General features: G+C 44.6%; 1 protein-coding gene across 1 annotated transcript in view; it reads left to right on the top strand.

Annotated features, from left to right (window-relative positions):
* LOC115129846 (target of Nesh-SH3-like) overlaps window positions 1–12,440 on the top strand; it is a 34,858-nt gene that overhangs the window by 12,882 nt on the left and 9,536 nt on the right. Inside the window, 12 exon segments of the mRNA XM_065018994.1 lie at window positions 296–486; window positions 1,229–1,281; window positions 3,456–3,495; window positions 4,074–4,151; window positions 4,350–4,424; window positions 5,530–5,583; window positions 5,586–5,735; window positions 6,063–6,140; window positions 6,949–7,164; window positions 9,316–9,531; window positions 11,283–11,474; window positions 12,160–12,225. Of these exon segments, the coding sequence (XP_064875066.1) occupies window positions 296–486; window positions 1,229–1,281; window positions 3,456–3,495; window positions 4,074–4,151; window positions 4,350–4,424; window positions 5,530–5,583; window positions 5,586–5,735; window positions 6,063–6,140; window positions 6,949–7,164; window positions 9,316–9,531; window positions 11,283–11,474; window positions 12,160–12,225 (1,409 nt within the window).

The following is a 12,440-nucleotide window of genomic DNA, read 5'->3' as shown; positions in this document are numbered from 1 at the left end:
GAAAAGGGTTCGGTTGACACTGACGAGATGACCTGAGATATCGGAGCCAGAATTAACAATAGCTACCGGAGGAAGCTTGTTTAACATATTAGTCACTATGGTTCATCAGACCACAGCCGTAGAGCTGGAATAGCCACCCATACTGTATGATGTGGAGCACGCCTGCTGTGCTTTCCTGGTTGATGAGAAAAGAAGGCAGAATTTTCCAAAGGTTAGAGTTTGCCATAAAGATGCACAGCTACTGTACAAGAATCAGCATGTTGTTTACTGTGCGTTGTTTGTCCCTCCCATGCAGACACTACACTGTCCGCTACAGGGAGAGGAACAGGAAGTGGATCTACCAGACCTGCCCCACCAGCGACACTGTGGTTGACAACCTGAAGCCCGACACCCCATATGAGTTTGGGGTCCGCTCCAACAAAGACGAACGCAGCGGAATCTGGAGCAAGCCTGTCATTCACAAAACCAACATGGGCGCAGGGTTGGGTAGGTTACTTTCTACATGTAATAGTTACTAGTTACCTGTCCAAAATTGTAATCAGTAATGATTACTTTTGAATTACCCAAACTCAGTAACGTAATCTGATTACTTTCAGTTACTTTTGGATTACTTTCCCCTTAAGAGGCATTAGAAGAAGACAAAAAGGATCCATCAAACACATTTGTTGTGTCAAAGTGGTCTCTGACTTGTGGTCAGACTTGCTCAAGTGGAACAAATGTAAACTTACCGGCTTCTTTTCAATGCTGAATTGAATGCCATTGAGAAAACAGAAAGGTGTCATAATGTATTTATTTTTTGAGCAAACATCCTTTCCGAATTTAAAAGTAATCCAAGAAGTAGTCATCTAGTTTTTAAAACATATCTGTAATCTGATTACAATAATTCAGATGGAAATGTAACTGATTACATTGACCGTTTTTTTGGGGGGGGGTAATCAGATTACATTACAGATTACAGTAATCAGTTACTTCCCAACCCTGCATGGGCGGTATGTACATCATACTTAGGAAAATGAAAATCAGAGAGTTCAGGCAGTACCTCCTTGTTTTATTTTTGAAGAAGTCTGTAAGAAATCTTTGTGGCTCAAGAACAAAGAATAAAACATCCATATCATGTGAGCCATTTTGTGTTTTATTGTTCCTACTTGCCAGACTTTCAAAAGATGACCTACCGACACTCTCTTCTCAGAATAGCAATTGTTTACATCTTCTTCTCCATGTTTTGCAGATAAAAGCGTCCAGAAACCCTACAAGCACCGGACCCCTATTGTGAAGCCAATGGTATGTGCTGTGTTTGTTGGCCATACAGCATAAGAACCTATGACCTACGGGACTCTCAGTCTCTGTATTAAATCGCTTCCACAGGCATACGTATTCTCACACTACAACTTTACCCTACGGCAAAAAAAAAATTCTTCAAGAAAATATATTTTTATTTCCTGCTGTCACTGTGGAGGGAGAATATACAAAGGTGGTGAGAGAGGGTGAGAAGCAGAGCATAGCTGAGCTGTATAAGACCAGAGTAGAGTCGATAAACTGCTGTCTGCTTCCCCTGTCTGACCCCAGCACCCGGCCTGAGAGACTCTTTAACGTGGGTTTAAGAGGGTCACCCTCACAGCCCTGCTGTGACAGGCAGAACATCGCAAATCAACACATGACGCGCTCGCGCTGACATAGTCTTTCTGCCTACTCACAATCAATCAATCAATCAGATGTATTTATTTCTAAAGCCCTTTTTATATCAGCAGATGTCACAAAGAGCTATACAGAAACCCAGCCTAATCCTTTTTCCAATCTCTTTCATGGTGGCTATTTTGATTTTGCAGCTTATATGCAAGTGTGACTGTCATATGGCCCTTGATCTCTCGTGTGAGTGAGTGAGTGAGTGAGTGAGTGAGTGAGTGAGTGAGTGAGTGAGTGAGTGAGTGAGTGAGTGTGAGTGTGTGAGTGTGTGTGTGAGTGAGTGAGTGAGTGAGTCTAAGTCAGGTACCAGTAGGTGAAGTGTAGACAGCAGACCATAAATGTTTTCTGGTGAAAGGGCTTTTCCAGGCAGAAGTCAGGAGTGATGTATGTGCCGTTAAGGGAGGCTGAAGGGCACGTTAGATGTCTCAAGGGAGACTCTCAGTGATGTATGTTCCGTTAAGGGATGTTGAAGGGTACGTTAGGTACGCTAGATGTCTCAAGGGAGACTCTCAGTGATGTATGTTCCGTTAAGGGATGTTGAAGGGCACGTTAGGTACGCTAGATGTCTCAAGGGAGACTCTCAGTGATGTATGTGCCATTAAGGGATGTTGAAGGGCACGTTAGATGTCTCAAGGGAGACTCTCAGTGATCTATGTGCCGTTAAGGGAGGCTGAAGGGCACGTTAGGTACGCTAGATGTCTCAAGGGAGACTCTCAGTGATGTATGTTCCGTTAAGGGATGTTGAAGGGCACGTTAGGTACGCTAGATGTCTCAAGGGAGACTCTCAGTGATGTATGTGCCATTAAGGGATGTTGAAGGGCACGTTAGATGTCTCAAGGGAGACTCTCAGTGATCTATGTGCCGTTAAGGGAGGCTGAAGGGCACGTTAGGTACGTTAGATGTCTCAAGGGAGACTCTCAGTGATGTATGCTCCGTTAAGGGATGTTGAAGGGCACGTTAGGTACGCTAGATGTCTCAAGGGAGACTCTCAGTGATGTATGTGCCATTAAGGGATGTTGAAGGGCACGTTAGATGTCTCAAGGGAGACTCTCAGTGATCTATGTGCCGTTAAGGGAGGCTGAAGGGCACGTTAGGTACGCTAGATGTCTCAAGGGAGACTCTCAGTGATGTATGTTCCGTTAAGGGATGTTGAAGGGCACGTTAGGTACGCTAGATGTCTCAAGGGAGACTCTCAGTGATGTATGTTCCGTTAAGGGATGTTGAAGGGCACGTTAGGTACGCTAGATGTCTCAAGGGAGACTCTCAGTGATGTATGTGCCATTAAGGGATGTTGAAGGGCACGTTAGATGTCTCAAGGGAGACTCTCAGTGATCTATGTGCCGTTAAGGGAGGCTGAAGGGCACGTTAGATGTCTCAAGGGAGACTCTCAGTGATGTATGTGCCGTTAAGGGAGGCTGAAGGGCACGTTAGGTACGCTAGATGTCTCAAGGGGGACTCTCAGTGATGTATGTGCCGTTAAGGGAGGCTGAAGGGCACGTTAGGTACGCTAGATGTCTCAAGGGAGACTCTCAGTGATGTATGTGCCGTTAAGGGAGGCTGAAGGGCACGTTAGGTACGCTAGATGTCTCAAGGGAGACTCTCAGTGATGTAGCACTCAAGGGGAGACAGCACAAAGCACAACGCTATCCTCACCATGAAACGAAAACATGACTTTAGCACGGGTAGCGTATTAGCGTTGACATATGAACTGTGGCTGTGGATCTGGTGGCAATAAAACCGTCCACCAACTGTAGATTGTTTTTGTTTCTCAGAAACCACCCATGTCCCGTGCACTTTTCCCACCTCGTCCAGGTAAGCCATTTCCGTGTAATCACTTGAAACCAGAACTTTTATATTATTATTATTATTATATATCCAACTGAAACAGCGAGGAATGCTACATGTCCATATGCATGTCCAGGCAACACCGTTACCTAAGCTTTATTCCAATGTACAGGAATGTAGATGTCATGATATTGTTCCAGGTGTATAAGTCCAGACAGCTAAATGCTACTTACCCTTGTTACACCTGCTTTCTGAGGATATAGCTGCATATTACACTGTTTTACACTGTTTTAATATGGTAATGCCTTTACACTGTTTTAATATGGTAATGCCTTTACACTGTTTTAATATGGTAATGCCGTAACACTGTTTTAATATGGTAATGCCTTTACACTGTTTTAATATGGTAATGCCTTTATACTGTTTTAATATGGTAATGCCTTAACACTGTTTTAATATGGTAATGCCTTTACACTGTTTTAATAATTTAATATGCCTATGTAATGTAAAGTGTTGGTTTACAGCATCACGACTTTAGACATAGGGAGTATGTTGTAGCTACTTGAAATCCTGCCTATCTCCTCTTGATTCCCTTTCTCCCCCAGCTATTCACAATAAGACTCAGCCTAGACTCCCTCTGACCAAAAACCAAGGTTTCCCGGGAGCTCCCAAGACATCTTTTGGTGATTACTCTCTTTCTCATTCTAAAGCACTTCACTTTTCACAGAGTTTCTTCATGTATTATTGTTGCCAAAAACACTACTATTTTCACTGTCTTTAAAGACCTTCTGTGGTCAAACACATTTACTGCCCAACACCTTCGCTACCTTTGCACTTCGTTCCTATTCACACTTTATGAAACGTGATATTATTTTCTACAGCACCACCAGAGAGACACCTGGAAGCTAGACCTGACCCCCGCTCCAATGAGCCTCAATGGCCACAGTTCCCACTGGGTAAACAGCGACTGACATTTTGAATCATATCAAGCTTTATTCGCAGTCAGTCATCGCTTGGCTATGTCCACTACGCTGCTGCGAGGGGAGGGGTGGGCTGGGGTGGGGGGTGAGAACCGCAGCTGTTCGTTGTGATTGGCTGCATGCTGGCATGCCTTGAGTCCACTGAGAGGTAGAAAGTCCCTGGATCGTGGAGATGGTGGTGGCACAGGACGGTGCCGCCACAGAGTTGGAAGTATGCGCATACGTTTCTGCCAGAGCAAATGCGAAGGCCACGCATGACGGTCATTTTGTTTTGCTTAGACCTCAGGCGCTGTGAGAGGATTGGCTGCTTGTTTTGCTCAGTTTCCCTCCATACTGTATCAGTCCAACTCTGCACTTTACCTTTACCCCTCGCTCTCTTCCACTCTTTCTTTCTTTCACCCATAGCTCATCCATTGATCTATTCATCCATCCTTTTTCAATTGTTCTGCTGTTTGTTCTTCCCATGTTTATACCCACAACCTCTGTGACTCTCTCTCTCTACAGCAGTGTCCATCAAAATCCATCATTTCATATGTTTGTGTCCACACACCATGACGTCTTTCTTGACATCAGCCATCTCAATCATCTCTCTCCATGTTTCATCCCTGTCATCTCATTGGTTTACAGAGTTGTTGCACTTAAAGCCAGTGGCAATGCTGGGTTTAAACAGTCTGCATGACAACACTGCATGCAAAAAACGTGCTTCAATTTCCCATTAGGGAAAGGCAGCACAAAGTTGCTCTATACCCCTTCTGTCCCTCTAAATACTCCTTCCAATTATATTTTCAAGACTTTCTGTGTGTATTTCAACGAGGTTCAACTACATTATGTGACAAAGTTAAATCAACCTGCATCCACTATTTAAAAAAGATAAATAACTACAATCGTATACAGTCAATGAAAGGCATTCAGAGACATTCATCTCAGAGCCAAAGAGATGGATTTGAATGCCTGTCTATGAACTGTTGATATTGACCTCAAATATTGGGCATCAAAATGTTCCATAAGGTACGTCCTTATGTGACTCCATAGATTTCAGTCCACATAATCAAAGTTGACCTCCCTCTTCTCTCTCACCCAGACGGAGGAAACAGTATTAGAAATGCTTCCTCTCATCTCGTGGACCTCCCTCCTGCCCCCCCCAACTCCTGCCCACCAAAACCCCCAGTACCTCCTCTGCCACCCCTGTCCTTAACAACCCCTCTCCACCCGGTGAAAAGCAACAGGGAAAGACCCAACCCAGGGGACCTACTAGCGCCACAGTGAAGCCACATAACCCTTCCTCTGGTAATTTCCACCTTTCAACTCTCTTTTACCTTCCCCTTCTTTTACAGTCTGTAATGTCATGTTAAGGGCATCAGAGTATACTCTGGCACACCTCAAAAAAGTTATCTAATATGCCTAACTCTCTTCGGAGAAAACACCTAGATGTTTACTGAAACATTTTTTATGAAGTGAGGCAGGAATCCTTTGCTTTCCTTTACTCAATGGGTAGTCTTTGAGAGTGCTGCCCGAGTAACAGATAGGCAAGGAAGCTCTAACTTGAATTTCTCTACAAACCACTGTAACCCAACCCTTCAGAAACAAGATAAAACAATTTTTTTCCCCACACAGCTCTCAGCGAATCACAGAAAGGAGCAGCACTGCTAACCCCCACCCTGGGCAGTGAGAAAGCCAATAATAACAACTTGGGTAACGATGACCTCATCGTATGAATGCCCTCACTGTGTTTTGCCTCAGCTGGTCTACGTACACTCCGCTGTCTGTCTGCTGTCCACGGTGTCAACGTCATCTCAGACCACAGCTTCAGTGTTGTTGTCTGGCTTTAATGCACACTCATTGGTCCACAGCTTCAGTGTTGTTGTCCAGCTTTAATGCACACTCATTGGTCCACAGCTTCAGTGTTGTTGTCCAGCTTTAATGCACACTCATTGGTCCACAGCTTCAGTGTTGTTGTTCAGCTTTAATGCACACTCATTGGTCCACAGGTCATGATCAGGAGTTGGACTGAATGCCCGTTATTGCACCATCCACCACATTATCAACCACATTACTGCATTATCAATATCTGCATGGCATACACAATCTGACAGTCATGGTTACGCTGCACTGCTTAGCCCCAGCAGCATCTATGACTCTATTCCTCAAGATTGTGGAAGCTTTAGGATGAAAAATGCTTGAAAAATCCTATAGTAAATATTGTTTGCGTCACTAAATTAATTAAAAGTACACAAAAAAACATGCAACACTTATAACAACAAGGCTAACATGAGTTAAGAGCTCATGTTAGGGAACTACAGTAGATGCCTTCAATCAAACTACACTATTGAATGCTGCAGATCTATTTGAGAGATCATTGATTGAATCATCCTCACTAACCCCACTATTCCACTCCTAAGGGCCGTGGCTCCCAGCACACCTGAATGGCACAACAGCATTGTCTTTAACATTGAGACTACACATTGTAACAGGTTCTACAATTGTTTTTGTGGTTTTCTAGGTCAAGGCAGCCAGAGAAATTTGAAACCCCATGGCCCGGCCATCATACTGATAGCCAGGACCATGAAGTCTCCTGCTGCCACAAACCCTCTCTTTCCCTTCACTGATGGCTCAAGACAAGATACCCCATCCTCCTCCTCCTCTTCTTCCTCATCCTCCTCCTCATCCCTTCTTCACAGGTCTAATAACTCATCACAGACCTCCGGAACACCAAGGGGTAATGGAATCTCTCTCCCTCCCCTTTTCCTTCCTTCCTCTCCTCATCCTCTTCTTCTTCCTGCTCCTATTCTTCCTGCTCCTCCTCTTCTTGCTCCTACTATGTAATCTCCTTTTGGTTTTCTTGAAATCTCCCCTACCCCCACAAACCCTGTGTAACCAGTGTGCGTGCAGTACTTCCTCCAAACCAACCACACATGTTGTCATATCATATCTGAGATTGAGGTCAGGCAAAGATTGCAGAGTTGGTTTGGCATCAAGTGCCTAATTTCACCTTGCACAACATGTGGAGAGCGTGATCGGTCATGTTTTCGACATAGCTTTTCATCACCGTGGGCAAGATCTGTCCTGGCTGTCCAATCTATCCATCTCTCGACTCTCGCACCATCTGAAGAAGTCACTGCTACTTTTAGAAAGATCTGTCAGATACGGTCAGCATGTCGTAGATTCTGGTTGCAGCACGAGTCAGCCATGTTAAGACAGAGCTTTCCACTGTCTTTGGGGAAACACGTTGTTCACTTGAGGCTGAAGCTCTGACAGGACTCTCCGCTGGTCCATCACCTACTGTATAACACGTTACCTTTCCACACAAAATCACATCTGTTTTTGTCCTGTCTTTTTTTCTTCTATTTATTTTCCTCCTCACAAGGCCAGTTGGGAGATTCATCTCAAATCTGTTTCTTTCCTGAAGAATTAAGTCTGAGCTAACAATACTAGCCGATTCAGTGTTGTTGTGCAGCTTTAACGCACACTCATTGGTCCACAGCTTCAGTGTTGTTGTCCAGCTTTAATGCACACTCATGGGGTCACAGCTTCAGTGTTGTTGTCCAGTTTTAATGCACACTCATTGGTCCACTGCTTCAGTGTTGTTGTGCAGCTTTAATGCAGACTCATTGGTCCACTGCTTCAGTGTTGTTGTCCAGCTTTAACGCACACTCATTGGTCCACAGCTTCAGTGTTGTTGTCCAGCTTTAATGCACACTCATGGGGTCACAGCTTCAGTGTTGTTGTCCAGTTTTAATGCACACTCATTGGTGCACAGCTTCAGGGTTTTTGTCCAGTTTTAATGCACACTCATTGGTCCACAGCTTCAGTGTTGTTGTCCAGCTTTAATGCACACTCATTGTACCACAGCTTCAGTGTTGTTGTCCAGCTTTAATGCACACTCATTGGTCCACAGCTTCAGTGTTGTTGTGCAGCTTTAATGCAGACTCATTGGTCCACTGCTTCAGTGTTGTTGTCCAGCTTTAACGCACACTCATTGGTCCACAGCTTCAGTGTTGTTGTCCAGCTTTAATGCACACTCATGGGGTCACAGCTTCAGTGTTGTTGTCCAGTTTTAATGCACACTCATTGGTGCACAGCTTCAGGGTTTTTGTCCAGTTTTAATGCACACTCATTGGTCCACAGCTTCAGTGTTGTTGTCCAGCTTTAATGCACACTCATTGTACCACAGCTTCAGTGTTGTTGTCCAGCTTTAATGCACACTCATTGGTCCACAGCTTCAGTGTTGTTGTCCAGCTTTAATGCACACTCATTGGTCCACAGCTTCAGTGTTGTTGTCCAGCTTTAATGCACACTCATTGGTCCACAGCTTCAGTGTTGTTGTCCAGCTTTAATGCACACTCATTGGTCCACAGGTCATGATCAGGAGTTGGACTGAATGCCCGTTATTGCACCATCCACCACATTATCAACCACATTACTGCATTATCCATATCTGCATGGCATACACAATCTGACAGTCATGGTTACACTGCACTGCTTAGCCCCAGCAGCATCTATGACTCTATTCCTCAAGATTGTGGAAGCTTTAGGATGAAAAATGCTTGAAAAATCCTATAGTAAATATTGTTTGCGTCACTAAATTAATTAAAAGTACACAAAAAAAACATGCAACACTTATAACAACAAGGCTAACATGAGTTAAGAGCTCATGTTAGGGAACTACAGTAGATGCCTTCAATCAAACTACACTATTGAATGCTGCAGATCATTTGAGAGATCATTGATTGAATCATCCTCACTAACCCCACTATTCCACTCCTAAGGGCCGTGGCTCCCAGCACACCTGAATGGCACAACAGCATTGTCTTTAACATTGAGACTACACATTGTAACAGGTTCTACAATTGTTTTTGTGGTTTTCTAGGTCAAGGCAGCCAGAGAAATTTGAAACCCCATGGCCCGGCCATCATACTGATAGCCAGGACCATGAAGTCTCCTGCTGCCACAAACCCTCTCTTTCCCTTCACTGATGGCTCAAGACAAGATACCCCATCCTCCTCCTCCTCTTCTTCCTCATCCTCCTCCTCATCCCTTCTTCACAGGTCTAATAACTCATCACAGACCTCCGGAACACCAAGGGGTAATGGAATCTCTCTCCCCTCCCCTTTTCCTTCCTTCCTCTCCTCATCCTCTTCTTCTTCCTGCTCCTATTCTTCCTGCTCCTCCTCTTCTTGCTCCTACTATGTAATCTCCTTTTGGTTTTCTTGAAATCTCCCCTACCCCCACAAACCCTGTGTAACCAGTGTGCGTGCAGTACTTCCTCCAAACCAACCACACATGTTGTCATATCATATCTGAGATTGAGGTCAGGCAAAGATTGCAGAGTTGGTTTGGCATCAAGTGCCTAATTTCACCTTGCACAACATGTGGAGAGCGTGATCGGTCATGTTTTCGACATAGCTTTTCATCACCGTGGGCAAGATTTGTCCTGGCTGTCCAATCTATCCATCTCTCGACTCTCGCACCATCTGAAGAAGTCACTGCTACTTTTAGAAAGATCTGTCAGATACGGTCAGCATGTCGTAGATTCTGGTTGCAGCACGAGTCAGCCATGTTAAGACAGAGCTTTCCACTGTCTTTGGGGAAACACGTTGTTCACTTGAGGCTGAAGCTCTGACAGGACTCTCCGCTGGTCCATCACCTACTGTATAACACGTTACCTTTCCACACAAAATCACATCTGTTTTTGTCCTGTCTTTTTTTCTTCTATTTATTTTCCTCCTCACAAGGCCAGTTGGGAGATTCATCTCAAATCTGTTTCTTTCCTGAAGAATTAAGTCTGAGCTAACAATACTAGCCGATTCAGTGTTGTTGTGCAGCTTTAATGCAGACTCATTTGGTCCACTGCTTCAGTGTTGTTGTCCAGCTTTAACGCACACTCATTGGTCCACAGATTCAGTGTTGTTGTCCAGCTTTAACGCACACTCATTGGTCCACAGCTTCAGTGTTGTTGTCCAGCTTTAATGCACACTCATGGGGTCACAGCTTCAGTGTTGTTGTCCAGTTTTAATGCACACTCATTGGTGCACAGCTTCAGGGTTTTTGTCCAGTTTTAATGCACACTCATTGGTCCACAGCTTCAGTGTTGTTGTCCAGCTTTAATGCACACTCATTGGTCCACAGCTTCAGTGTTGTTGTCCAGCTTTAATGCACACTCATTGGTCCACAGCTTCAGTGTTGTTGTCCAGCTTTAATGCACACTCATTGGTCCACAGCTTCAGTGTTGTTGTCCAGCTTTAATGTACACTCATTGGTCCACAGCTTCAGTGTTGTTGTCCAGCTTTAATGCACACTCATTGGTCCACAGGTCATGATCAGGAGTTGGACTGAATGCCCGTTATTGCACCATCCACCACATTATCAACCACATTACTGCATTATCCATATCTGCATGGCATACACAATCTGACAGTCATGGTTACACTGCACTGCTTAGCCCCAGCAGCATCTATGACTCTATTCCTCAAGATTGTGGAAGCTTTAGGATGAAAAATGCTTGAAAAATCCTATCGTAAATATTGTTTACGTCACAAAATTAATTAAAAGTACACAAAAAAAACATGCAACACTTATAACAACAAGGCTAACATGAGTTAAGAGCTCATGTTAGGGAACTACAGTAGATGCCTTCAATCAAACTACACTATTGAATGCTGCAGATCTATTTGAGAGATCATTGATTGAATCATCCTCACTAACCCCACTATTCCACTCCTAAGGGCCGTGGCTCTGTAGTTCCCTAACACCTGAATGGCACACCAAATGTGTCTTTAACAGACATTGAAACTACACATTGTAACAGGTTCTACAATTGTTTTTGTGGTTTTCTAGGTCAAGGCAGCCAGAGAAATTTGAAACCCCATGGCCCGGCCATCACACTGATAGGCAGGACCATGAAGTCTCCTGCTGCCACAAACCCTCTCTTTCCCTTCACTGATGGCTCAAGACAAGATTCCCCTTCCTCTTCCTCATCCCTTCTTCGTAGGGCTAATAACTCATCACAGACCTCCAGGACACCAGGGGGTAATGGAATCTCTCTGTCCCCTTTTCTTCTCCTCCACTTCCTCCTCCTCTTCCTCATCTCCTCCTCCTCCTCCTCCTCTTCCTCCTACTATGTCATCTCCGTGTGGTCTTCTTGAAATCCTCTCTAGCCCCACAAACCCTGTGTAACAAGTGTGCAGGACTTCCTCAAAACCAACCAGAAATGTTGTCATATCTGGGCAGAGATTGAGGTCAGGCAAAGATTGCAGAGTTGGTTCGGCATCAAGTGCCTAATTTCACCCTGCACAACATGTGGAGAGCGTGACTGATCAGTCACGCTTCGACGTAGCTTGTCATCTTCGCGGTCAAGATCTGTCCTGGCTGTCCAATCTATCCATCTCTCGACTCTCGCACCATCTGAAGAAGTCACTGCTACTTTTAGAAAGATCTGTCAGATACGGTCAGCATGTCGTAGATTCTGGTTGCAGCACGGGTCAGCCATGTTAAGACAGAGCTTTCCACTGTCTTTGGGGAAACACGTTGTTCACTTGAGGCTGAAGCTCTGACAGGCATCTCCGCTGGTCCATCTCCTTCTTTTCCCTATTTATTTTCCTCCTCACAAGGCCTGTTGGGAGATTCATCTTTAATCTCTTTTTCCCTGAAGAATTAAGTCTGAGCTAACAATTCTAGCTGCTTTTTCCATAACAGTCACTCTTCTTCTCCACAGCCAATGGTAAGCATCACAAAGGAACCGGCCTCCCCAAACCAGTCGTTTGGAACAGACTGAGAATGGGTAAAAAGAGCTGATATTTCTCCTCTGTGTCTCTCATCCATTAACCCATACAGTTTGTTGGCGTTGTGGCGGCATCATCAACCAATATCGGTGTCCTTCACCCATTCATTTTGTTTGTCAATAATGTGTCTGTCTAACCATCCATCCATTCATCAGCCCTCAGTCTGTCTATCCATACGTTGCCATCTGTCCAAGGGTCTTGGTGTTCTTGGTTT

The sequence above is a fragment of the Oncorhynchus nerka genome, linkage group LG5, assembly GCF_034236695.1.
Source record: "Oncorhynchus nerka isolate Pitt River linkage group LG5, Oner_Uvic_2.0, whole genome shotgun sequence".
Taxonomy (NCBI): Eukaryota; Metazoa; Chordata; class Actinopteri; order Salmoniformes; family Salmonidae; genus Oncorhynchus; species Oncorhynchus nerka.
This window is presented reverse-complemented; position numbering and strand designations above follow the sequence as displayed.